This window comes from Astatotilapia calliptera, chromosome 18 (genome assembly GCF_964374335.1).
Source record: "Astatotilapia calliptera chromosome 18, fAstCal68.1, whole genome shotgun sequence".
NCBI classification, from domain to species: Eukaryota; Metazoa; Chordata; class Actinopteri; order Cichliformes; family Cichlidae; genus Astatotilapia; species Astatotilapia calliptera.
Window position 1 is genome coordinate 28,668,162 of NC_137439.1, and position 22,920 is coordinate 28,691,081.

Here is a 22,920-nt window from a genome sequence, read left to right on the forward strand (position 1 = left end):
GCTTGTGTTGCACCTCCCTTTGCTTTCACAACTCTCTTAATTCTTTATAACATGGTTTCATTTATAGCAGGTGCTGTAAACATTCCTCAGAGATTTTCTTTCAATATGGACATGACAGGATCAAACAGTTCCTGCAGATTTGTCAGGTGCACATCCCTGATGAGAATCTCGGTTACATCAAATCCCAAAGGTGGTCTGTTGGATTCAGATCTGGTCATCTGGTCATCTGTAAGAAACCAGTGTGAGATTATTAAGGGTTTGTGAAATGGTGCATTATCCTGCTGGAAGCAGCCATAAGACGATGGGCACATTGTGGTTATAAATAGATAAACACAAGGAGACTGTGACATTTAAAACAATCCTCAGTTACTATGTGGCCAAAGGTGTTTAAAAAAATATCCCAACACCATCCCCACCATGCTGTACTGTTGATAAAAGGCAGGATGGATCCATGCTTTCATGTTCTTTATGCCAAATTTTGATGCTACCATCCAAATTTTGCAGCAGAAATCGAGACTCAGCAGACAAGGTAACCTTTTTTTTTCTTCTATTGGCCAATTTTGTCGAGCCAGTGTAAAATGTAACCTCAGTTTTCTGTTTGTAGCTGACAGGAGTGTCACCCAGTGTGGTCTTCTGCTGCTGCAGCCCTTCCGCTTCATCGTTTGATGTCCATTCAGAGTAGCACTTCTGCATCTCTTGGTTCTAACCAGTGGTTATTTGAGTTACCGATGCTTCCTGTCACTGCAAAGCAGTCTATGCTCCTCTGACCTCTAGCATCTACAATGCACTAATGGGATATTTTCTATTTTTCAGACCATTTCAGACCAAAAGCAGTTTTTAAAAAATACTCAGACCAGCCCCTCTGGCATGTTCAAAGTAATTTAAATCACTTTTCTTGCCCATTCTGATGGTCAGTTCGAACTTCAGCACCTCATATGCACCATGTCTACAGGCCTGAAAGCAATGAATAGGTGCCATATGATTGGCTGATTAGACATTTGTAATAATGAGAAGCTGAACAGATGTACCTAATAAAGTGGCTGGTGGATATGTATGTCATCACGTTCACTTGTAAACACAGAAAAGCAGTTGCAGGTGAATGCAGGCCTCGGCTCTCTCCTATTGTGACAGAGCCGCTCTGTGAGTCCTTTGCAGGTTGTAGGCATCATAAAACTGTAAACCTCTGCGAACTATAAAATTCCTTTGGGATAATTAGGGTATAAAATTGTATGTGCCAACAATTTAGAGATATAATATCACCCTTTGAGTACTAGCAGACTGTAATCATCAACAGAAATGGGTTCATCATCAACTTACAAGCACCGTCAGCGTTTCTGGTACTGGTATCAGCCGAATCAGCTAAACATGTTATCTGTTTGAGCACACTGAGGAACAGTAGATGGGCGAATGTGGCCCTTGCTGCTGCTAACACAGTTTCTAGGGTAAGGCGTGAGAGGTGCAGATAAAATGCTGCCGCTCTGGGTTTTGGTTTGGAATCCAGTAACAGCGGCTATGCCAGGCATTTCAGCACGGACATCTGACTGGACCAGCTGTCACGCAGGTCGGCTCTCTGGCTTCTCACTGTTTTGAATGCCTCAAACTGTCAGCATGGTCATTAGTGTTTAAAGTATCAAATAGAAAGCATTACAATTTACAGACACATGGATACTAAAAATGTGTTTTGGTGATATGTTTAGCGTAATAAAGACAAACAGAATTTTGGGAAATGCGACTTTTTACTCGGCGTACATGTCTCCTCATTTATAAATATCAGAGTTTTATTGCTCCATCAGACAAATTCATCAGGTGATTCTATCATGGCAGATATCACATCCGGAAGACTTGAATCACAAGGTGTTTGAGGACTTTGACCACCAGAAATTGCTGTGTCTTGTGAGAGATGCTCCTAAACCACGAGTAAGACGGAAAGACAGAAATGCAGTGGTGACAACTTCTTCTTCTTTTCAGGTTTGGAGCTGAATATTTATTAGATTTCTTTTAGGTAAAAAAAACATTATTTGCATCATTATTATTGCAACGTTATTGTAACTGCTTTGTAGCTGACGGAGCGGCATCTCATATGTGAGTCAGACAGAATATATATATGTGAATATGAATTCTCTGTCCAGAATTAAGATGTCTTTCTTTCTTTCTTTCTTTCTTTCTTTCTTTCTTTCTTTCTTTCTTTCTTTCTTTCTTTCTTTCTTTCTTTCTTTCTTTCTTTCTTTCTTTCTTTCTTTCTTTCTTTCTTTCTTTCTTTCTTTCTTATTTGAAAGCATTAAATGTCCTTTCAGCTACAGCAGTCGTGTATGTATCACACTGTTATAAGACGGCATCTCGAGCCAGGACTCTGGGTTTGCTGCTTGAGTGCATAAATTCATAAACATTAACAGAGTCAGATGACTGTCAGTGTCAGTGTCTATTGTATAATAACTCAAAAGAAGTTAAACCTCAGTTATGTACTTGAATTTAAGAACGTCAGATTTAGAGTTTATTGATGAGTCAAAGGAAAACATTTGTGGATTTGATCTATTCTGATTTAAATGACAGCCTGGTTTTAAAAGCTTGCAGTTTGGTGAAAAAATGCTGTTGCTTTAAATTGCAGCTGTTGTTTAAAAGAATACAATGGAGGTTTTTGGCCTGAGGAGGACCCAGTCCTTGAAGAGTCTTTCTGGGATTCAGGAAAAGTCGTGGGTCAATGCAGTTTCCCCCAGCTGGAAGAGAAAGTCTGTCTCTCAACTGGTGCAACAGTAAGTTCTACTGAGGCACAAACTTGTGACATTTACAGTTTATTTACATTATTCACAGGTGCTGGCAACGTTTACTGACTGTGTGTTGTCTTCATTCACTCATCTGTTAATATATATTGGTATTAAATTTGTCCTAATAGTTACCAAAGCTGCTCTGACCTAAGGAGTCCTGATAGGGCAGAGCAGAATCTTGAGGTAGGTGTCTACACTTGTGTTTGTTAAATGGAAATACTGCTAAAACTGAAAAAACACATAAAAATCAACTACTCTCTTTAGCTGTCGGAAAGCTGGGTGGATGGCGGATGGAGAAGAGGGGACAGCAGAGAGAATGTGGTCCTCTGGGGCTCAGGAAGGCGCTCTAATCTTTCCAGGAGTCGCTCCATGGAGTTCCTTCCTCAGAAGGAGGCTACAGGCACCAAAGCTCTGTGCGCCCTGTTCGAGTCCAAAGCTACCCTGCAGCAGTGCTTCAGCAGCAGCCCTCGGCTGAACATGGCATCTGAAACTGACAGTGTCACAGTGAGAGACTACCCTCTGCAGGACAGGAGAAGTCATAACACTTTTCTTAAGGACACAGCTACACAGGTGTGTCAGCTGCCTACTTGAGCAGTTACAAGTAGTGTTACAATACAGTGCTGGTCATCCAAATGACACAAGCACGTGATGTGAGCCTGGTTCTGCTAAAGGTTTCTTCCTGTCAAAAGGGAGTTTTTTCTTCCCACTGTCGCCAAGTGCAATGTTGGGGTTTTCTCTGTATTATTGTAGGGTCTTAAAGCACCTTGAGGTGACTGTTGTTGAACCACTCACCTGATATGTTTGCACTTTACATCCAGAACCAGGCAGTTACTCTATTTGTGTAAAAAAAAAAGAAGAAAAAAATCTGGACCAGTTAATAGTGAAGCTTACTAATCCTGCATATCTTTCCTGGCTATGTGTTACTGAAAGTGACATGAGTGTCATCCAACTCTTAACCCAGCTATCATGGATTTTAAGCTCCCTCTATTTTAAGTCTCGACAGCCCGACTCCACACCCACCAAAATGAGACACAAAACAATCATATATTGTCTGTTATAATTCTCTTGACAACATAATGTGCTGTTTATCCACAGAAAGCCACTCAAGTGGGTGGAAGAAGGGCTGTGAATGGGCTTCCAGAGTTTCATGACAGAGCACGCAGACACTTGCCTGGTGAGCAGTGGTACTTTATTTCATATTTACTACAATCACTGACATCTAGGACGGGATAAGGGATGGGTGCCAGAGTTTCCTTGAAGCTTTGAGGTTCATTGTCATGTAAGGTAAGACGAGTGGACACTTCTCAAGCTGTTTAATATATATGTTCCTGACAGTTCTTTGAAATAGGAATGTAGGCACATTCATCTTTGCATGTCAAACAGCAGTTCTCAAGCGTATCAAATGAATCTATATTAGGTTGCCACAGAGCAAACAGTTCAGGATCAAGGCCTAGTATTTAAAGTGTCACCATGTAAATCCTGACCGAGTTTACGAAGCAGTGGCAACCCATGTGGTGTTTGGTGGTGGGAGGAAAAAGAAGCTAAATAAAGACAAGGATGTAGTGTTGTAAATGCATAACTATGTGTGCACACATGCTTAAGATAGAACTGAGAGTGTCACCACCAGTTCTGACCGTGACGCAGGCCTTGGCCCTCTGAGCCATGCCTGTCCGCGACACATTACTGATATTGCTTCAGCAATACTGACGTCCTTACCCTGTGATGAACCTGGTATAAGTAAGGAACAACCAGTAACGTCAGCTGTGTTTGTTCCAAAATAAAGCTGAAATATTTGGTAGCATTTCATAATACAGCCCATGGCTTATGGTGTAATTTCCCAGCGTTTGCCATCTAATTCTGTTGAATTTAGGGTGAGATTTTGTCCTAGTGATACTTAAAGTGTAGGTAGTGTGGAAAAAGAGAGTGAGAATTAGCATTTTAAAAGACTGGACTGAGATCAGGGCAGTTTGGAGGCCAGATCAGGTCCTTTGGATCTGTGTCATGTTCCTTGAGCTGTTCATGAGTACGTTTGGCAGTGCGGGGGGTGTACATTGTTCTGTCCAATGGGACACTTGAAGGTGTATGTTGGCCGAAAACACTGTTTAGGCGTGTGAGTGACATCCTCATGAATGCCAGGACCCAAGTAGAACTTACCAAAATAGGACCATTTGTCTGTATTTTTTCTTTCAATATATTGGCTGCCGAGCACCCACTGACACACATACTATTGGTCCCACCCAGTTCCTGTTATAGCAGGTGACAATGTATCTGTGGAAATGAGGGGTGTCCCAATCCAACAGTGACTAACAGAGGTGATTGACTCAGGCGAGTAGCAGCAGCCAGCCCACCATCCCAAAATAGCCAGTCTTCCACTGGGGCAGCAGGCACTGATAAAAATCAGCTGTCACCAAGGCCACGGGACTAGAAAGAGTTCAGTCACAGAGAGCACTGAAAGAGGAGACAGGCTCTACTACACATCACACATCACAGGGGTCCTGGGAGTGAACACAGCAGAAATACACAGGGAAACAACGCTGGATGGTGTTTTAGTGAGTATTTATTAACTTTCTTCATATGAGGCCAAATAGCGTGACTGTGCCGCTACAGTAAAATGACAATAGCACTATATAATGACAGAGAAAGGTTTCTGGATGTACATGTTTTGTATTATTGGACTTTATTTTGTCAAATTTCATGCTGTTATTGTTGAGACAAGATGAAGTTGTACTGGAAAAACAGATTTTTTTCAACAGCAATCACAAAGTATAGAAAATTCTGAAATTTGCAATTTTGCTCCTGTCTTTTTATGACTGAGCTATAAAGGCAGTAATTTATGAATATAATGCTCTCTTCATTAAGTGTTAAGTGCTCATCAACCGTCAGACCCCATCGGTACGCTATCCCTCAAGTTTCAAACAAATGGTGGAAACTGGAAGTCATATGTTAGACAGTCAGTCTGTTTTCTTCTCTATATCTTCAGAAACATTGGAAAATGAAAATCAAATGAAGGGGAAAAAATGAACTCCTAGAAGTAGGCAAATGGTGTAACACACAGTGCTATATGGGGGATCTGGGACCCTATAATACAAGTTGTCCTTTGAGATGTTGGTTTTCATTACAGTCTATGAATGTAGCTACAATTGCCAACAGCTGATGGAGGTAAAAGGCTGCGGTGGTGGTGAAGAACAAATGCCAGCTGCATTTAACCATCATTTGTACAGCTGCCAGCATCCCAAAATTTCCTCCCATTAGCATGCTGCTAATAGCTCCTCTTCATTCCTGAAGAATTAACCCAGATCAAAGAGATGTTGGCAGACATTGCTCAGAAAACGCTGGAATCACTGAAAAAAGTTTCCAGTTGTGTCATTGACGCTTAATTTCATTTTCGAGTCTGTAAGAATGAGTCTTTTCATTATTTCCTCTGTCGAGACAAGTTTGCGTGGATGTTTGTGAACACACGTCGATGATGAGTGACAGTTGACCTCTCGGTTTACTGGGTGAGGACTTTCATGGGGGGGCATGGCAGTCGGTTGCATGATTCTGTCTGCTCACCCATCTGTGAAAATGCTTTAAGTCCAGACTCGTGAGAGGCGCCGGCTCGCCAGGCCATCCTTTTGTCCCGTCAGGGCTTAGTGCGTGAAAAGGGAGGTGTGTTTAAATCTGGCCATTAGTTACAGCTGGATGGCCTGTGCAGCATACTGTGCTGTTGACCTCTGAACATATTTTTCATGATGCTGCTGTTGATTTTTTTTCTAAACTCATTATATTTACTTAACTCCAGCTGAGGAACAAATTTCAGCTAATACAGTCTGATTGCAGGGTGTTTTTTTGCATAAACAAAAATCAGTTTCAGAACATGCATGTGGTTTACTGGGCTGGGCTGTTGCATTCTTTTGGTCAGGTGTTGATGGTTTGATGGGAGAGAGCCCATTCAAACAATGTGCAAACAATCTGTGTCCCTCAAGCTGAGCTAGCAGTTGCTGTTTTTTCTTCTTCTTGGGTGTCATGGTCAATCCGTGGAATGCATTTTGATGATAGTCCTGTGCAGCAGGGAGGGCTGTGTGGGCCTATTTATCTCCCGGGGATCAAAGCTCGTAATCTGACTTGATTGTTACAATATCTCTCTTTACTAAAACATATGCTGTTTCATGGCATAATGCATGTGAACTAGAATCCATGAGGTAACAGGAAGCTACAACAGTGATAAGACAGATTCCACCATAACTAAAAATACACAGACACAGCGTTATCATTCAACTTGTTGCTGACACTGGACACGCACAGCTTTGCTTATTATAGGATACAGCAGTATCCTGTTGTTCCACTTTTATGCATGTGTGTGCCACTAGGTTTAAACTAGAAATCCCAAGACTCCAGATGTATTATTGGGCAAATCTAATAAAGAAGTCAACATTAATTTGATGTCGGATCTTGCTCTTGCAGAGGACAAATACAGCTCTTCACTGACTAAAGGGGGCACCCCAACGAGACAAACCAGAGACAGAACTTCCTTCTCAGTGAGAGACAGATCAACTCTCTATCTGTCAAGAACAGCAGCCACTGACACCACAGGAGGCCCAACACAACCAGTGAGTTCCTGAAATGCTTCTCATTCCTCCCCACAAAGTGAGGTCAAAGGCTTCAATGGGGAATTTTCTGTGTGCTAGGTCACAACAGGAGCGCCTCAACACTTTAGTGCATGTTTGAAATGTGTGGAACACAGTGCTAATGGATATATTTAACAAATAATAAAGTTCTGTGTGATTCAAACTGATTTAAATCACTCTTTGCTTTTGTTTAACAGGAATTCATTGGTACACTAGGAAAAGGGGCTAAAAACAGTAAGGTACAGTATACGTCATTTAGAAACCTTTACAGGAGAATGTGGTTTCTCAGTATTGTGTGCTGTGCATCTAAGTCTTTGCTTCCACCATCAAACACACAGTAAACCTACGAGCTCACATTAAATGCAACATTCAGGATGTTACTTTTTCACAAAGGGTCAGGTATGTTTAAATCATTTAGATAATTTATTTTTGTTTAAATTTTTCTGGTTTGTAATTAATTGTAGTTGTATGTAGTTATGTTGTTATGTTGAAAAACTGAGAATGACCACAAGGTGGTGCCTCCATCCTTTCTGTTGAGCTGAGCTCCAGCACAGAATTGAACACAGACACAGAGTATCTCCATCAGAATAGTAAAGATCAAGGGTAATCATTATACCAGTGATTGCTGGTTCTCCATGGACACCAACAACACAAAATCTAGCTTTTGTTATTTCTTCTGAATGTTTATTTTGGGATTGAAAGTGAATCATCTCTATTAGGTGTTTTTGTATTCTGTTTTTTGTTTTTGTTTTCCTGTTTCAACAAGCGTCTCTATCAGTGCATGTGGCATATCTCTGTGAACATATCAACAATAGCTGGTTGACTGATGGCAGCCTGTCCGAAACTTAACAATGCCCAACCCTAGTTTACACTGCAGCCAGAAAAAAAAAACTTAATGCAGATTTAAATTTAACAATGTTTTCGCTTGTTTTCACCTAAAAAAGTTAAAAACAACTAGCCACACTAGCAGCCTCGGCGGCGTGTATGTGTGATATTTGCCTACTAACAGCTGTGAAGTGTTTTTGGTAACCCTGGTGTGACTGAGGATGGTTTGGGGTGAAAATGCATAAAAGAAGCGAAGCGAGCATAAAAGAAGGTAAAGTATGGCTTTCCTTGCTATGCATGTCATTCTAATATTTGCATGTATTGTTTTAATGCTCTTTTTGTTGACTAGATCACTAGATCCTGATAATATTCTTGAATTTCTTTTATTGTTTCAAGATGGCTGACCAGACCAGAAAAGTCACAGTTTTACAATCATCTCCTGAAGAAGATGACTTGCCCTTCCCCCCACCTCCCCCAGTACCACCTAGACCTCTCAACTATGAAGGGCCTTCATCGTTAAGTAGCCTTCCCCTGCCTCCACCTAAAGAAACCTTCTCCACATTCTACCAGCAACGGCAGAAAAATGAGCTGAAGAGGCTCTTTAAACACATCCACCCAGACTTACGGGCAAGTCTTGATGACGCAGTGGATGATGAGATCATGAAGGCAGTGCAGTCAGAAAACACTCAGGCAGCAGATGCAGCTTATCAGGGGGAAGTGCAATCCATGAGGTGGATCTTTGAGAACTGGACTCTGGACAGTATTGGAGATCCTCATTCAACCAAAAAGCTGATGGATAATGAGGAGTTAAAAGGTGGAGATGTAAGAAGCACCTCCTCGATGTTTGAACATATTGACAGCACCCAACTACAGTCTGCCAAAAGGCAGATTTCTGTCAGGGGGGATGTGAGAACATCAATGTGGTTGTTTGAGACCCAGCCCTTGGATTCCTTAAATAGATCCGTAAATGAAGAGGGTGAACTAGTTGAGGCAGTGCTGAAAGAACCTGTACAGCCTGGGGATGTAAGAGGAACTCGTCTGCTTTTTGAGTCTAAAGCACTGAGTGACTTGGGGCGCTGCAACTCTATTGAAGATCATAGTTTCCTGAAACTGAGGTCTGAGCTTCAGGAGCTGAAAGGTGATGTCCAAAAGACCGTGAAACTGTTTCAGGCAGAACCTTGCTGTGCTATCAGAGACAACAGTGGCAATATGCATGAGATTAAATCCATCTGCAGGGAGGAGATCGACAGTAGTGGTGTTTGCACTGCCCGCTGGCTTTTTGAAACCCAGCCTTTGGACCTGATCAGTAAGGGAACTGATGTCGTGAAAATAATTCGGGGCATATCGCTAGAGGAGGGTCAACGAGGAGGTGTTGACCGGAAGAGGTGGATGTTTGAAACTGAGTCATTTGACAGAATACCTGAGGTTGTAGGAGAGAACACATTTGAAGGAGCCATAGCTGAGTGCACAGGAGAGGTTGATGTCATCAACAAGAAGAAATTCTTTGAAATGAAACCACTGGCAGCAGGAAACATGGCAGAAAAGTCTTTGGAAAAGGGAGACGTAATTGGGGGAGATGTCAAGACCTCCCTTTGGCTGTTTGAAACGCAGCCCATGGAGACGCTTAGTGATAGCTATGAAGTCGGGAGCCTGAAGAAAATTACCCTTTCAGCTGAAGAACAAGGTGAAGTAAAAGACAAAAAACAGTTATTTGAAAGCTGCAGCATTCAAAAGAGCACTTCATTAAAAGAACAAGTGATTGAAAAAGGTGACGTGAAGGGATTCAAAGAACTTTTTCAAAAAATTCCTTTGAGCAAAATTGCTCCTTCTGGGGAGGAGATTACCGAGAACGAAGAGTCTATTGCAGTTGGAAATGTAAAAGGTAACAGAGAAATATTTGAAACAACTCCATTATATGCAATAAAAGACAGCTCTGGAAACCTTCATAAGGTTACAACAGTCAGCCGAGAGGAATTCACTCAAGGGAAAGTCAAAAAGTATAAGTGGATGTTTGAGACGAAGCCGTTAGACCAACTGGTAGAAGGAAAAGGAAATGTGGAAGTAATCAAAGGCATCACAAGACAGGAAGACAACACAGGTGATGTCAAAATGGCAAAGTGGCTTTTTGAAACACAGACAATTGATGGGATTCATTCAAAGTTCAATCAGACAAAGCAAAACTCTTCTTTGGAGGAGGAGCCGCATAAAGGTGACGTGAAGACCTGTAAATGGTTGTTTGAAACACAGCCAATGGACATTTTGTATGACAAATCCGAAAAAGCAAAGGATAAAGAAGCCATTGAAGATACCAATGTCAAGTCCATTACATGGCTTTTTGAGTCACAGCCTCTAGATAGCATCAAAGATGGGGAAAAGTACAATTTGAAGCTATGCAGCACCATACGAGATTCAGTCCAATCAGAGGTTGGTGTTCAAACTGTGAAACATCTTTTTGAAACAGAGGCCTTGGACAGAATAAGAAAGGATACAAATTCAGACCAAAATCTGAGATGTGTCAGCCAAGTGAACTTTCAGTCAGGGGAAGTTTCGCGAGTCAAAGAACTCTTTGAATCCCAGTCTCTTGACGAAATAGGATCAGAAATCATGGCAGCATCTGATCAGCAGAACCAAGGAGAACAAATCGAGAAAGGTTCTGTAAATAAATTTACTTGGATGTTTGAGAACTGCCCCATGAGCCAGATCAACAAGGACAACAATGACACAAATACGCCAAGGGTTGAGAGTATTGAAAGTGGTGATGTCCAGAAGAAAAAGTTTATATTTGAAACATCGTCACTGGATAAAATTCACGATGAACCCGTTGAGCAGAATTGGGTCAATGTGGAGCAGCCTGTGAGCAATATAGACGTGAAGTCAAGCACTATGATGTTTGAGTCCCTGCCACTGTATGCCATCAGAGACAAAGAGGGCCAGTTTCATGAAGTTACAACTCTAAAAAAGGAAGAGGTAATGAGTGGTGACGTAAGAGGAGCAAGGTGGATGTTTGAGACAAAACCACTCGATGCCATCAAGGCGGAGAATGAAGTTTACGTCATACGAGCTGTCACCCAGGAGGACGTCAAGAAAGGAGACGTTAAATCAGCCAGGTGGAAATTTGAGACACAACCTCTTGACTCCCTTACGAGTCGAGATGAGCTCTCAGTCAGGGTGACTGAAGACTTTGGAAGCAGTAATGTGCAGCTAAATAAACAATTATTTGAATCTGAGCAGCAGTGCAAGAAGTTTGTGAGAATGGTTAGTGTCACTGATGTGCAGCGTGGCGATGTCAGGACCTCCACCTGGCTCTTTGAGAATCAAACAATTGACAGCCTGAAAGGGGAGCCTCAGGAGCAGGGTCCAGTAAAAGCAGTCCACAGGGAAGATAGCCAGAAGGGAGATGTGAAACGCTGCACCTGGCTCTTTGAATCGCAGCCCCTGGACAAAATTAAGGAGCCAGAAGAAACCACAGTGCAAAGTGCTAAAGATATCCCAAAAGCTGATGTGAAGTGCACCACCTGGCTCTTTGAGACCACTCCACTAGACAAAATCATCGCCAACAGTGTGGCTGATACCCTTTCGTATTTGAATGAAAATGCTTTTGTTCACTCAAGCGGCATCATAATAGAGGCAGATGGCAGCAGAAATGTTAACATGGCAAAATACATGTTTGAAAACAAAGAAGGGGTGCAGATTGAGAAAGAGGATGTTGTTGAGGGTAACATCAGGAACATCATGCTACAGCTCTTGGTCAGACCGACTCTCAAACCACAAGTAACTCTTCTGAGAGAAACTGAAAAAGGTAAAGTTAACATAACAGTAGTCGAGCTTCCAGTCTCCCAGGCGACCGGCACAGTCAACATCGAACACGATCAAAGACTACAAAACATTGCCCAGGTAATTGATGACTTGCTCATTCCACAAAATAATTTGAAAAAGGGAATAATATTGCAAGAGACTGCAGCGGGACAAGCAGAGATGTCCGTTTATTCACTCATCTGCAATTACGAAATCAAAACCGAGAGTCTGGTTACAGAGAGGGGAGATGTCCAGTCTACAATTGGAAATTTGTTAGCTACTGCCAGTTGTCAGAGGATAGCAGCGTCGTGCAGAGTGGACGAAACAGAGAAGGGAAATGTGAATTTGTACAAAAGCTGCATTGAAAAGGGAGATCTGCATTATCTCAAAAGTCTTCACACCGAGGCGTCTGAAGACGAAGCTGATCAGAGCCTTCTGACTAAGGAACAGATTGAAACAGTTCAGGGGGGTGTGAGGGAAGCAAAGAGAAGCCTCTATCAGCAAAAAGAACAGGCAGAACGAACAATTTCTGATGTTTTACCAGGGGACGTAAAGAACACCAAAAAGGTTTTTTCATCAGAGTGCTCTATCAGTGTTGACAGCTGTGTACCAAAGGAGGAAATTGTCCCTGGAGATGTCAAGGCAACAATGCAATCATTAGAACGTGCAAAGCAACAGAGTATGTGTGTGGAGCGGGAGGTCATTACACCTGGAACTATTTATGACATGGACCTGTCAGCTCAAGGTCCTGAAAGCGAAGGAAACCAAGCACAAAAAGAAGTCATTATATCTGGAGACGTAAAAGCAGCTAAAAGGTCTCTTGAAATGGCAAAGCAGCAAAGCATGCAAGTAGAGCGGGAAGTCATCATTCCTGGAAAAATATACAACCTGAATATGTCCGCACAAGAGGAAAGCTCATCAACAGTGGCACAATCAACATGTTCGTCCTCCTCAAGATGCCAGCAAATCAGGACTTCTCCGAAGGTCAGTGATACAGAGAAAGCTCAAGAAAGCCATATCTCCTTTGAGGCTTGTCAACAGATTGCAGCTATAGACAGTAATAGTGCCCCAGAATCACTGCCACCTTTTGTAAGTTGCGAGTTTAATAGTCAGACAACTGAAGATGAGACAGAACAAGTTATCAGAGGAGATGTGAAAGCAGCTATTAGAGCTCTGCAGAGTGCAGCGACAGAGCAGAAGCTCCTAGATAAGGAAAATATTATAAGCGGTAATGTGCAATTGGCTCTCAAATCTCTTGAGAAGTCTAGCGTAAATGTATCCAAAGGAGACTATAAAGCTGCCATGATATACAGAAATTCAGGCAGGGCTTGTTCAGAGAGGAGCAAGACTGTTCACAAGCAGTGTGTTGTGGTGCCTGTGCCTCCATCTGACGCAAAATTATCTCCTTCAATTTCAGTAACCTGTGAAGGACAACCATCTATTACAACACAGAATTCAGCTCCCAACCCCGTAGCAAATGGAACCTCTAAATCACCCCGCTCTGAAAGGCCAAGTCCACCTCCACTGCCTCAAAAGACTGAGAAACCACAGGAGCAGAAGCCAGCTTTACCACCAAAGCCACAATGGATAAAATCTGTAGTTGTGGAAGAACCAAATACATCACCTAACAAAGTTTCCTGCCCTGTTAAAGAAAATACAAAAAGTGTAGTAATTCGTCCAAAACAAAGCCAGTCGTTTTGCTCTGTGGGTAGCCAAGAAACTACAATGCATGGAAAACTCAGTAAACAATGCTCACATGAAACATACCAACAACAAAAATGTGTTAGTGAAGAAATGCAAGTCGCAAATCAAGCAAATGTATATCTGCCAATCAAGCCAAAGGCTCAGGAAAGCAGCAAGAAACAGGAAACAGCACAACTCACAGAGAGGAAATCAGACTGCAAAATGACCGTGTCAAACAGCAGTGAAGTGAAAACAGAGAAAAATGTGAAACAGAAAATCAATGCAGCTGAGGAGATACAGATACGTATGAGGGGTTATGAAGATGGTGAGCATGAAATCAACACGAGCTCGAAGGCAGCACTAAATAACTTTGAAGGAAAGGACAGAGACACTTCCAAGAAGGCAGCAATCACAGATGATAACGGTAGAGGTCATAAAAAGACAGAAAAGACTTCTGTTCAAGAATACAAATCAAATCTCAAACCTCAAGAAAAACAGCACGAGCCCGGACTGCAGACATCAGTCACTACGGGCCATGTGCAGGAAAACAACCCGGACCAAAAGCAACCAACTTTTGAGGATAAAGTTGTTTTAAGAGAGAAGAAGGCAAGAGAGACAGAGGATGAAAGACGACAAAGGCTCTCTGTACACATGGAAGACATCGTAAAAGGAAATGTAAAGGCAGCCATGGAAATCTTTGAAAACTTTAGGAAAAGAGAGGAACTCAAGGGGATCCTGTCTCAAGTGCAAGAAATAGAGGGAGAGGCCAGCAGTGTAGATGACACTTCACTGAATACATTATACCAGAATGTCCCTACTTGGATGGGTACATCAAGGAGAAACGCTAAGCAAAGTAAAATGGAGGGAAAGAAAGTTGAAGCAGAAACCCAGGATGATGATCTTGAAAGCATCTCCTCAGTTGAGACGGCATTTGAAGATCTGGAAAAAGCAAGCAAGGAAATAATGAACCTGAAGGAACAGACTTTAGCAAAGCTGCTTGAAATCGAAGAGACGATTAAAAAGGCTCTGTACTCCGTGTCTAATCTGAAATCTGAGGCCGACATTGCAGGGTTGTCGGGGCTGTTTGATGAGTCTTTGAAATCTGAGCAAAACTTTCAACCTGCCAACAACATCAGGAAGATAAGCATTGTTTCAAGCAAGGCCAAATCAGGTCAGACAAAAGAGACAAGCAATGTAAATCTCCAGACAGATTTGGATTCAAGTCTTTCCAAAGAGGAAGTGTCGAGAAAAGGGCACAATAAGCCCCTTATTAGACAGTCTTCCTCTCAGTCTTCACCATCATTCATCTCCATTCACTCAGCTGCCAGAAAACCAAGTGATCAACCAAAGCCAACCATGTCAACATTTAAACCAAAAACTAATAGCTGCTCTGACAGTTGTCAAAATGTGAACAGCGATCTGGAGTCCGCAGCTGCCGAGTCTTCAAAAAATGGCCCACAGCGCAAGGTCAGTGTTCTTGAAGTGCAAACCGCAGAGCAACCCGCAGGAATAATTGGCACGAAGACTGTCAGTGAAACTTATGAAGAGAGCGACGGCTTTGGCAATGTATTTGTTTCCTCCAGGACCTCAACATTCGTCACCAAACAGTCTGACAGTAAAACATCGGCCCTGTTTGAAATTAGTCCAACCAGATACGAAGTCATGACATCCCCACTGATGCGAAGGTCCGGGCGCTTTTTTGAAGATAAAGTGTCGAGGAGCACCAAGGACGACGGGACGGTATTTGTAACATTCGGCCCACCAAAGGAAACGCACTGAACGAGCCACTTATTAGTGCGTTCCACGGTCCTTTAACTTTAGGAAAGCAGTTTTATTTACGTGTGTTTTCATCCCATTTTTGTTTTATTAGTGAAACTGTTTTGTTAGTCTTTAAACTGAACTCATGAAATCATGAAAATGTTACCTTTAAAAACTTTTTGTCTTATAGATTTTATACTGTAACCACATGATAAAGTGTTAAGATCTTTTAACAAGGCTAAACACAAAGTTAGCACTGTTTATTCTTCTGTTTTAAACAACTGTCAAATAAATGACAGGTTAGAAGATGTGACTGTTATCGGTGATTTTTTTCTTTATTCTCATTCCTTGAATTATAAATATAACAAATGGCCACAGAGCAGCCATATCATTATCACCAACCACTGATGCTACTTTTCAGCATACTATAAGTAGATTAGCTCACACACAGACAGTGTTGGTCAAGTTACTTGAAAAAAGTAATCAGTAACTAATTACTGATTACTTCCCAAAAAAGCAATCCCGTTACATTACTGATTACTTATTTTCAAAAGTAATTAATTACTTAGTTACTTAGTTACTTTTTAAAAACACGATTTACAACCTGAATAGGTGATAAAGCGATAGATCTTTCAGCCCAATTCTACTTTTTCTACATAATCCATCATACACAATGTAATCAAATGGAAAAATCTATTTTTTTAACTTGTTTTATCAGTTTTAATCTTTTAACTTTATGCATCAAGCAAAAATGTAATTATATGCAACATTCTCTGAGTTGAATAAATTAGTTTAACATTTAAACCTATTTTCTGCACATTCCAGCACATAAAATAAAATATTTTTTGTGTTTACACACACACTCTTTCAAATAGATGCAAGTCAAACACAGCAGAACATAAATAAAGTCAAAGACTCAGCGGTCCTGTTGCTCTATTTTCACCTATTAAAAAGCACTGCGGTAGGCGGAGGTTTACCCTGGTGCAGGTGTGCCGCGGTCAGTTGAAGAATCCGCGAGTTTCTCTGTGAGTTTCCCATTACGTCGTTGCGCACTCGGTGCTTGCTTGGAAGTTTAGGGTTTTTTTTCGCTGTAAAAAGAATTTTTTTTTCCCACGCACAACGGACGCTAATGTTTTTGTCACTTTTTATGGAATCAAACTCAAAGTAAGGTCAGTACTTCCACACTGCACGCTCATACTCTCTCCCACAATCGATATGTGATCCATTGTTGATCTGCACACAGCTGTTGTCACTAACGGCGCACTCGCTTACGTCACTGTCGTGAGACATTCTCGCCAAAAATCACGGTTCTAGTAACGCAGTAACGCAGTGTTCCTACGGGAAAGTAACGGTAATCTAATTACCGTTTTTGCAATAGTAATCCCTTATTTTACTCGTTACTCGAAAAAAGTAATCAGATTACAGTAACACGTTACAAGTAACGCGTTACTGCCCATCTCTGCACACAGAATTTATAACTCAATTCCGTGTATATCGACTTTGCTTGGCCCGAAATCAAAGTGATGATAATAAAATGTAGAATCTCTAAAGTTAAATGTCCCTGCTGATTTGAGATCTTGTCTTGGTGGAGATGCCAGGCAAAATGCAATTCAGTAATGACAATTTTTTTTTAAAGGGGTAAAAAGAAAATCAAGCAAAAACTTAAATGAATCTAAAATCTTTGTGTGGCTGAGACATGGCTTGATTATTCTACAACTCTTAATTTGTTGTTTAAATATTTTGCCCAGCAAAATTGTCACTTAACTGTATATAAACAGAGATGAAATGGCGCAGCCACTACGCCTTGCTGCCATTTTTTTTTTTTACGGCAATGGAAAATGTTCCCGTGGCTCCCAAAGCCCATTAACTTGTAAACCACAAATATAAAATTGACTCCTTTTTAAAAATCCAGTGGTATTTAGTTTGAATGAATATCCAATCTCTAGGCTAATATATGAAACAGTAGTACATTGGTGCACAACCAATAATTCACACAATACTCCTAAGTTACTTAAGTAAATTCTACAAAGAGTATTTCTTCACCAATTTACTTCATAAATTGCCTTTTAAAGGAAACCTGGAGTCAGATGTTGCACAGTTGTAATGGATCTATGATGAGAAATCACACCACCGCTATGCTTTTTAAAATGTCAGTTTCTGTTTTGGTCACGTTTTCTCTACTTTTGCTCCAGACCTTCATTTCAAAATACCTCTCTTTTCTTCTCCTGTTGTTAGTTGGTTTGAAAATACAGGATTTTGCAAACATCAAACACATCTGAAAGCCTCACTGTTGCTGTTTTTACCTAAAGTTGAATACCTCATAAATGTGACATTATCTAGTTATGTAATTGCTAAATACCAGGAATCAAACTTGTCAGTGGTCATGCGACATTAGGAGTACACCTTAAAACATCTTAGATGTGAGTTGTAAGTAATTCCTGTGCGTTTCTTCTAACTTATTATTTTAAAAAAGTACACATAATTGTAGATCATAGATCTCTCCACTACAGGTGGCTGCATTTGTAAAACATTACAGAAAAGATCCTGTCATGTCAAACCTACAAGACAAATTAACCTTAAACTAAGTTTGTTTTCATCATCGTAGTTCCAGCCGCCTGCCAAGGAAATGTGTTCTGCCTGTTTGACACCAGTCTACCCAATGGAGAAAATGGTGGCTAATAAACTTATTCTGCACTACAACTGTTTCTGCTGTAAACACTGTAAGAAGAAGCTCAGGTGAGATGTTAGAACAAAATTATAGAAATTGGAATATTTATCATATAGAACCCAATCAAAACTACCAAGATGAAAAGATTTAGTATTTGCATTAATAAATGAAACACATACATGAAATAAATCCTCAATATCAATGAATAAATCATTCACACAAGCTGATCTAGCACAACAAATCAATAATGTGAGAGAAACAAAATTAGATCTGATTTTATATTTGGGCTTTTTCATTTCATTGCAGCACACACAACTATTCTTCTCTTTATGGTGAATTCTACTGCATTTCTCACTACAATCAGCTTTTTAAAAGAAAAGGAAATTATGACGAGGGCTTCGGTCACAAGCAACACAAAGACCGCTGGCTTGATAAAAATAAAGGGACAGATGAGCCAGATGCTAAGCCCACTCCCAAAATGTCAAAGAACAAGTTAAACATTTCTAATGGCTGCAGAGAGGCTTCTGCTGAAGCGTTTGCCACAAAGTCATCCCTGAGAGCGTCGGGAGATAAAAGTGTTGCTGATGTTAAAGGTAAACTAAAAATGAGCTGGCCACCAGAGAAGAAGAATTCTCCGCAGCGAACATATGAACCAGCTCTGAAAAATAAAATCTCTGACATCAGCAGAGCAGGTGCAGTTAGCATGAGCTTTTCAGAGCATTGGAAAAGCGACAGGCTCAGTAACAGAGAAGGAATGAGAGATAAGAGGGGGAAGGAACAGTCTACAACAGCAAGCTTTATCTCAGCTGAGAAGTTTCCCTCAGAGAAAACAAAACCAGTCAGTCCTGTCCAAACTAACCACTCAGAAGCGAGAATTTCTGTCACGAATCAAAAAACAGTTCACACAAATGTGGCCCCCACCTCAAAAGCAAACCACAGCCCAGTGGCCAACAGGCTGGACACTTCTCCAAATAAAGCTCGGAAATCCGTAAGGTTTGCCCCAAATATTGATGTCGCTCGATACGACCGATCCTCTCAGCTGAGCTCAGGTACAGAAAATGAAATGGTCGCAGATCAGTCTGAACAAATAAATAAAACCAATGATGGAACAGACGTGAGGGAAAACACTATACTTGACGATTTGGCATCTGAATCCAGCGAAGAAAATAGAAAGAGTGAGATGTACCTTGAAATCCCTGAATATAAGCACCGTGAAGAAACAGCCAATATGTCAAACCAAGAGCATGATGCGAACGTAGGGAACAGTTTCAAAACTCCGCAGAATGATATTGCAACTCTGAACGGGGATGTGCACAAGGTTAATGACTCACTCATCACCCAAAGTCTTACTGAAGCTTTCACTTCAACTCAAGACATCATGACACAAAAAGAGCCTTCTGAGAAACTGGATGTCAGTCCAGGGAACCCTGTTAGCGAGCATGAATCAGAAAATGCTGACACAGCACAAAGTCCTGCAGGACCCGTGAATGGAGAGGAAGTCAGTCTTGAAAAAAGTAAAAATCAGCCTGAAAAGGTTCATGAAGAAGGTGGTGATCAGAAGAAGCCTGTTGGGAGAACAAATTCTCTGAAAGGCTCTGACAAACAGGCTGAAAAGGCCAAAGGCAAACTGGGATCCTGGTCCAAAGGAAAGAGCCCCTTGTCAAAACTCTTCACATCGAGTGGAAATGACAAAACAAACAAAGCAGAACAAAAGGATGCCAGGAAAGCAGATGTCAAACCTAGCAGTGGACTCTTAGGAAGGCTACTTCAGTCATCCGCAGAGAAGGCTGAGGACATCACAAAATCAGCTGCTCAGGACAAGCGAAGGGATGAAACTCATGTTGATGACAAAAAAACAGAGAATGAAAAAGGCTCTGTTACAAAAGATGCACAAAAAAAAGAAGACCCATCTAAAGTCCCTCCTCAAGAACAAGCGCTTCAGAGCGACATCACGGACAAGTTACAGTCCGCCGAGCCTGATGCACTTAATAATGACTGTAGATCTTCAGAACCTTCCAGCCTGTCCATGATAAGTAGTGAGACAGGTGATGATTTAACATCCATAGCGCAAACGGATGCAATTCTAACTGGTGATCAAGAATCTCATTCACAGAGCAGTGAGGCTACAAACCTGCCCGTCTCTGATCTGGAAATAGAGTCTAAAGATCTTGACCCTGCAGCACAATTACTGAGCACACCGCATGGGCAATCAAACAGTGAGTTAATACCTGAGAAAGGTGATGATGCATTAAATGACGTTTTTGGAGATAGTGTCACGTCACCCTTTGCTGACCCACTGGCCACAGAGATAAAAACAGATGAATCTGCCCAACAGCTGAACAAACATGACCCACCGGTTGAAGGAGGAGGGAGCTTGAGCAGTGGAATGCTTTTTGATCTCATCCACAACAGTGCACAAGATTCCTCTGATTTCTTTGGTCTGCCTGACACCCCCAGCACATTTTCAACTTCTATGACTGACACAGCTTTGCTTGAACCTGCTTCTACTCAAAGCTCCAGCCTGGTTGACTCTGGACCAATATCATCTGAAAATGAAGCAATCATTGGCATGTCAGATCAACTCACCATCCCTGACTCAACACCTATAAGCCAAGATGTTAGTCAACCCTTGGATCCTTTTGGCAGTGAGAAGCAGACAAGTGAACAGGACTTTGACATATTCAGCTCTAATGATGATCTCTTCAATCAGCCTCCTCCGGTTAATGTGCTCGATCATGGAGGAACTGCTTTCCCTGATGACATCTTTGGAAGCAGCAATGTCTCAAACAGTGCAGATGGGTTCACAGGTCTACCAAGCGGTCAGGCTGCTCAGAGTTCACTGAATGATTTGCTCGGCTCTGAAGCATCCTCTGTTGTTGCACCTTCAGCTCAGATGGACCTTTTTGCTGATGATATTTTTGGATCAGAAGCACAACTACTGCCAGTGTCTGAGCCAGGTGGTGCAAATGTATTAGCTGATAGCTTGTTAGCATCTGAAGAAAACAATACTGAGCAAAAATCAGAGAACAGTAGCTGGATGGATGATTTGTTGGGTTAAAGAGATGAGTGTTATAGTAACTCCAGCTCAGCCTACCTTTGCATATGTGGACGTCTTACTTTGTCTCTCTTCAGCATTGGGTGCCACCCTTTTATGGAGCTGGTTGTACTTGGCATTCAGGCCAGAACAATTAAGCTCAGGGAGAGGAGGGTGTTCAGATCGGTTAACCTGTTTCAACTTATTCTTTTGTTGAGTGATTTTAATTTGCTCTTACGACTGCCACCGCTACTACTAATAGAAATAAAATAAACACTTTTTCACACACATGTATATAATTAAGCACTTGACGTTTAAAAAAAAAAAAGTATAACTGATTATGTTTAAATTCAAATTACATTTTATTCAGAAAACTGCATCAAATATTGTAAAAGTTAAAACTTTATGGTAAATAGCACATCTTCACATTACATCTGCAAAATGCATGCATTTTATTACATTTTACAAGGGCAAAAACTACATTCAATGAATAAATTGATGTGCAGTGACATGTTTTATTAATAAATACTGTATGAAAAGTAAAATATAACATTTAAAGAAGATCGTAGATGAGATTTTCTGTTGTCTGTAGTGAGTGTTGTCAATATGCTAATGTGAAAATTTAATTATGAATTATTAAAATTAATAAAACAACCTTTTTAATGTTTTCTCAGGATGACACTTAAATACAATGTGATTCATTAATAAATTTAAATAACCTAAAAATGTTTTCTTGAGCTGTGTCTTGGGTCTCTTTCTGCTTTATGTGTTCTACACCCACAACCACTTCACTGGGTACACCTGTTGAGCTCCTCATTATCTGATAAGCCAATCACATGACAAAAACTCAATGCATTTAGTCACATAGGCTGAGACTTCCTGCTGAAGTTCAAACTGAGAATCAGGATGGGAAACCTTTGAGTGATTTTACACACAACACGGTTGTTGGCGCCAGACAGTTTTCTGTGTATTTCAAACTGCTACAAAATCATCTCATGGATTTACAGAAAACGGTCTGACAGAGAGAGTTTTCATTTCTGCTGTGACTGGGTCAGAGCTTGGTGTAAACAGCATGAAAGCATGGATCCATCCTGCCTTCCAGCAACAGTTCAAGCTGCTGGTGTTAAAATCGCGCCCCTTAGTAACACCTGAGCATTGTTGAAATCCCGCAGCCTAACTGTGTATGGAACATTGTCCATGCCCATCCCTTTATGATTGCAATATGGTAATAAAGGGCGTCAAGGGTGGAGAGCTATAAATACAGCTCTTGCCCTTCATGCTTGACGGTGGGAACAAACACTCCGATGGTGCTTGGAATTCTATATCATCGATTAAAAAACTAAGATAGTCAAATTGATGATTTGAGAAAGTGTCCTTGTTCAAATGACACATTGTTCTGAACCTAAAGTTCTATGCAAATGTAACATTTCTGTAAAAACTGGCACCTCCATAGAGCGGCTCTTAAAATAATTTATCTGAAAATCAAATCTTTTGGAAAGCTACGAGAACGTGTGTCTTTTCCCGATACCAACTTCTGCATAGTTCTCCTTGCTTTCATATTTTCAAATATTTGCAATTACCCAACCAGGTACTCCGTTTTCCCTATTTGAAGATTTTGATTTTACAGATTTTTGAAATAATGCACTCACTGAAATATATTGTGACTCCATAACAGGCATCTGTTTCACGCATTCTGTTCAATGACTAACCATTAATGAATGAAACTTTATAAGTTATAAAACATGAATCTTTAGCTAAAATGGCAGTTTTTGTAATGAATCCCTTAAT

The 22,920-nt window shown here is 41.0% G+C and overlaps 1 protein-coding gene and 1 pseudogene across 3 annotated transcripts; both read left to right on the forward strand.

Moving 5' to 3' along the window:
* The first annotated feature begins 2,625 nt into the window (after positions 1-2,625).
* On the forward strand, positions 2,626-21,856 carry LOC113010838 (uncharacterized; annotated as a pseudogene). The gene is made up of 5 exons (XR_013903436.1): positions 2,626-2,750; positions 2,891-2,945; positions 3,027-3,332; positions 17,967-18,166; positions 18,405-21,856. The product of XR_013903436.1 is annotated as an uncharacterized LOC113010838 (transcript).
* On the forward strand, positions 5,172-15,740 carry xirp1 (xin actin binding repeat containing 1). Of its 2 annotated transcripts, XM_080292642.1 has the most exons (5): positions 5,172-5,311; positions 7,206-7,351; positions 7,567-7,608; positions 8,591-12,973; positions 13,407-13,976. In XM_080292642.1, exons 4-5 carry the CDS (start codon positions 8,591-8,593, stop codon positions 13,407-13,409), a joined length of 4,386 nt encoding a protein of 1,461 aa, XP_080148768.1. In that variant the 5' UTR covers positions 5,172-5,311; positions 7,206-7,351; positions 7,567-7,608; the 3' UTR covers positions 13,410-13,976. The 2 variants fall into 2 exon arrangements, with proteins under 2 accessions (XP_080148768.1, XP_080148767.1); XM_080292641.1 differs by having other exon boundaries at positions 8,591-15,740.
* Positions 21,857-22,920: the final 1,064 nt, after the last annotated feature.

Excerpts from the sequence above, each read along its gene's own strand:
- xirp1 (XM_080292641.1), top strand. The coding sequence starts at position 8,591 with ATGGCTGACCAGACCAGAAAAGTCACAGTTTTACAATCATCTCCTGAA.